At 35.7% G+C, this 3,196-nt stretch overlaps 1 protein-coding gene across 1 annotated transcript; it reads left to right on the top strand.

The window, feature by feature from the left end:
* Window positions 1-79: 79 nt before the first annotated feature.
* On the top strand, window positions 80-1,683 carry LOC132911128 (uncharacterized). Its single transcript, XM_060967528.1, has 5 exons — window positions 80-495; window positions 603-787; window positions 950-1,031; window positions 1,319-1,412; window positions 1,493-1,683. Exons 1-5 carry the CDS (start codon window positions 447-449, stop codon window positions 1,560-1,562), a joined length of 480 nt encoding a protein of 159 aa, XP_060823511.1. The 5' UTR covers window positions 80-446; the 3' UTR covers window positions 1,563-1,683.
* The last annotated feature ends 1,513 nt before the right edge of the window (window positions 1,684-3,196 follow it).

Genomic DNA, 3,196 nt, shown 5'->3' with positions numbered 1-3,196 from the left:
TTTTCAAGTTCGGTTTCAATGTCGACTGAAACAACGAGAACGTAATGGAACGTACACGTTGGGAAGATTTCTCACGCGTGATCATCGCGCAGATGCCATCACAAACATCGGGAATATTTAAATGCAATGGGGCTTTGCCGTGCAAACTCTACTATTCCTTCGCCCACGGTGCAGGAGTATTCTGTCCACTCTTAGCGATAATGGAAGAAGTCCTAGGAAAAATCGCTCAGTTTGCCACATACGGTCGCGGAAACAGCGTCGTGTGCACTTTGCTCTGCTGGCTTGTTCGAGTATACGATACGTTTTCGCAGACAACGATCATGGTCCAACGAGCGGACATAGTCGTTAGATAAAATTTGTTGGAAAATCACAGTGTTTTGTTAGTTAATTGTTTTACAAGATTGATCGAGAATTAATCGATTCGTTCGCAGATCCAAAGCGAGAAGATGACGAGTTTGCGGTCTTTGGGATTTTCACGACGTTTTATCGTTGGCGGTGAGTTTATTTTTCAAATGAAGAATATCTTGTGTCGGGAGTGGAGTGTTCTTTTAATAGTGATCAAGAGTGAATTTCGTGAGAATTTCTTCTTTAAAACATTCTAGCTCTTACGGTTGGCGTTTTGGCATTGCTGGCTTGTGAAAATCTATCTAAGGCAGACGAGGTACCGGCATTCTTCTTGAAAATTGCCAAGAACATTCCTCGTGTAGGACGTAGCGAGGGTTATAATGATTTTTTGAAGTCTCGAAGGAACATTCCACAGGTTTCAGGCTACAATAGTCGTGCACAGGTATTAATAATTGAGACACAGCATCTTAATTTCATACCTTTTATATCGCACAGTAGAATAAGCGATTTCGATCAGACGGTGTATTGGTTAAAGTACTGTCTCGTGCGAATGTTCAATCGTTAGTTATTTTACATAAAGCTAGCGTGTGTTTTTATCTTTAAGGCTGAATCCTGGGCACCGTATGCTAGCGACAAAACTTTCTCGAGACCTATAAAGAGACGCGTGGATTATCCTTCGATTGATGGTAACAAATCAATTTTATACGTTCGTTTATTCGATTAAGTCAGGATAATCGTAAAATAATATTCTAATTTCTGACAACTGTCCATAGTTTATCATTTTATTTAGTCGACAGGAATAATAAGTAGCAACATACGAAGTTTTAATTAACACATTAAATTTTTTCTCAAAAAAAAAAAATTTATTTTTCGATCGAAATTTAGACTTCCAACAAACGAGAAAAGAAAGGAAAAGGAAGATGAATGTTACATTCTGAAAATTGTATTAAAACGTTTCCTACTGTTTTAACAGATGCTTGGGCTTGGCAACATTTTCCTCTCGCGATAGAAGGACCTCGAGAACTCTGGCGAACTTTGGCTGGCTATTCCAAAGACACATCGGATGAGTATGTTTTTCAAAATTATCAGTGCGAAATTGTCTAACTGATAGTTGGTTTAAATATTGGTTAATTTGTTTAATAAAAAGCGTGGACAACGACGTATGGAAACGGAAGAAGAGAACGGGAAATGAGCCTATGATTTCAGAGGACAATTAGCATTAAAGAAGCGAGATGATAACGTCGCTGTGCCTACGGATGAATATACTTTAATGATTGCTGTCGGTGTAAGGTGTTGGGTTAAATATCGAGAACAATAAATATGTAAATAGGAGATGTATTCTTTTTTCAAACGACATTTTCTCCTCTTACTTCGAATTAAACCCTTATTTTGTGATTTGGCGAGACACATGCTAATTTTGTAGAATTAAAATGTTCTTTTTGTGTATCTTTATCCAAATGACTAACTGCAAACGTAACATTGCATATGCTGAACAAGTTTCTTTGTAATTTATCGCACAACTGTTTCTTTCGTCTGCGTTTTTACCAAGTTTTTCTTTATGCTACTACTGTGCTTAAAGCTATTATTCAAGAGGAAAATTGCTAACACCAATCATGGAACATCGAACAAAGAACAGCATGTAATCTGAAAAATTTCGATGCCAAATTTTACTGGCAGATGGTTTTGCATATGCCATCGATCGCAGACATTAAGAAAAATAAACGACTGACACGTTTGACGCATCTGCGTACAAACTGTTCGACAATCGAACTGCGCGGAGTAATATCGATTTTATGAACCTTCTGCTTCGTACGTGTAATACATCACCTAAATCTTATAATTCAGAATACCTTTCAGAGCTTCTGTTCCAAGTAAAATTGATTTTGAATTTCACTGTATCGTGCCATTTCTTTTTACATTACATCGGAATAAATGCGTTTCCATCGACGAAAGAATAATTTCTTCTTTCCAAAATTGCCCAAAAATTTGGTTCTGAAAGTATAGAATAGATATTTGATATTTCAACGACTTAATAAAAAATCGCTTACAAAATTTTAAATAATAAACGAGAAAAGAAATTGTAATATTTTCGCCTTAGAAAATCTACCTCGTGCTTCATTGTATATTTAGGAGGTTCTGATAAACATAACGCATATGTCGATTCTGAAAAAGGAATAGAATAGCTGGCGCCAGTTCTTGGAAGGATCGCACAATTGCGAAATTGCAGTTTCAGGCGTCCTCTGTCAGTCGTCATATGGGAGATAATTTTCCTAGACGTTGCTCGAAACGTGAGTGTACACGTATGTAAGTACTTACTTACATGACAACCAATTCTCCCGTAATTGTCGATTTTATCGATTTCGCCTGGCGTACGTAAAAAATGACACTGGAGGGAAGGGTCACATAATATCGCGAACGTTTGCATCGAGTACAGTCACCATGAAAAATATACAAAATAAAAAGCTATTTCCTTCTCCATCTTATTATCCATCCAATTTAAGTGCCTGACACACAACTCGATTTTACCTACATTTATTTTTAACTTTAAGGGATGAAAATGCCCCTTTTAATTTGTTATTTTTCCAATCTAAATGGATAATATAGAAGTCACTTCTCTGTATAAATTTACTACAGATTTTTAAGGATTGACAATTTTTGTTCTAATTTATTATCCACTTACTTTAATTGGCTGATATAAAGTTCATTTTTATTCCAATTTCTTTTAAATTGTTAAGAGACGAAAATTCCACTGCTTGTCTATTATTCATCCCATTTAATTAAATATTATACAAACCATTTCTATCTAAATATAAAAATATATATTTTTAAGGAATGAAGATATCCCTTTTAG

This window comes from Bombus pascuorum, chromosome 10 (genome assembly GCF_905332965.1).
Source record: "Bombus pascuorum chromosome 10, iyBomPasc1.1, whole genome shotgun sequence".
In the NCBI taxonomy this organism is placed as follows: domain Eukaryota; kingdom Metazoa; phylum Arthropoda; class Insecta; order Hymenoptera; family Apidae; genus Bombus; species Bombus pascuorum.
This window is presented reverse-complemented; position numbering and strand designations above follow the sequence as displayed.

What these genes read in the sequence shown, in the direction of transcription:
- LOC132911128 (XM_060967528.1), top strand. Translation starts at nt 447, where the DNA reads ATGACGAGTTTGCGGTCTTTGGGATTTTCACGACGTTTTATCGTTGGC. An exon ending in ACGACGTTTTATCGTTGGCG is followed by an intron (nt 496 to 602) that starts GTGAGTTTATTT and finishes AAAACATTCTAG; the next exon opens with CTCTTACGGTTGGCGTTTTG. An exon ending in TCCAAAGACACATCGGATGA is followed by an intron (nt 1,413 to 1,492) that starts GTATGTTTTTCA and finishes TTTAATAAAAAG; the next exon opens with CGTGGACAACGACGTATGGA.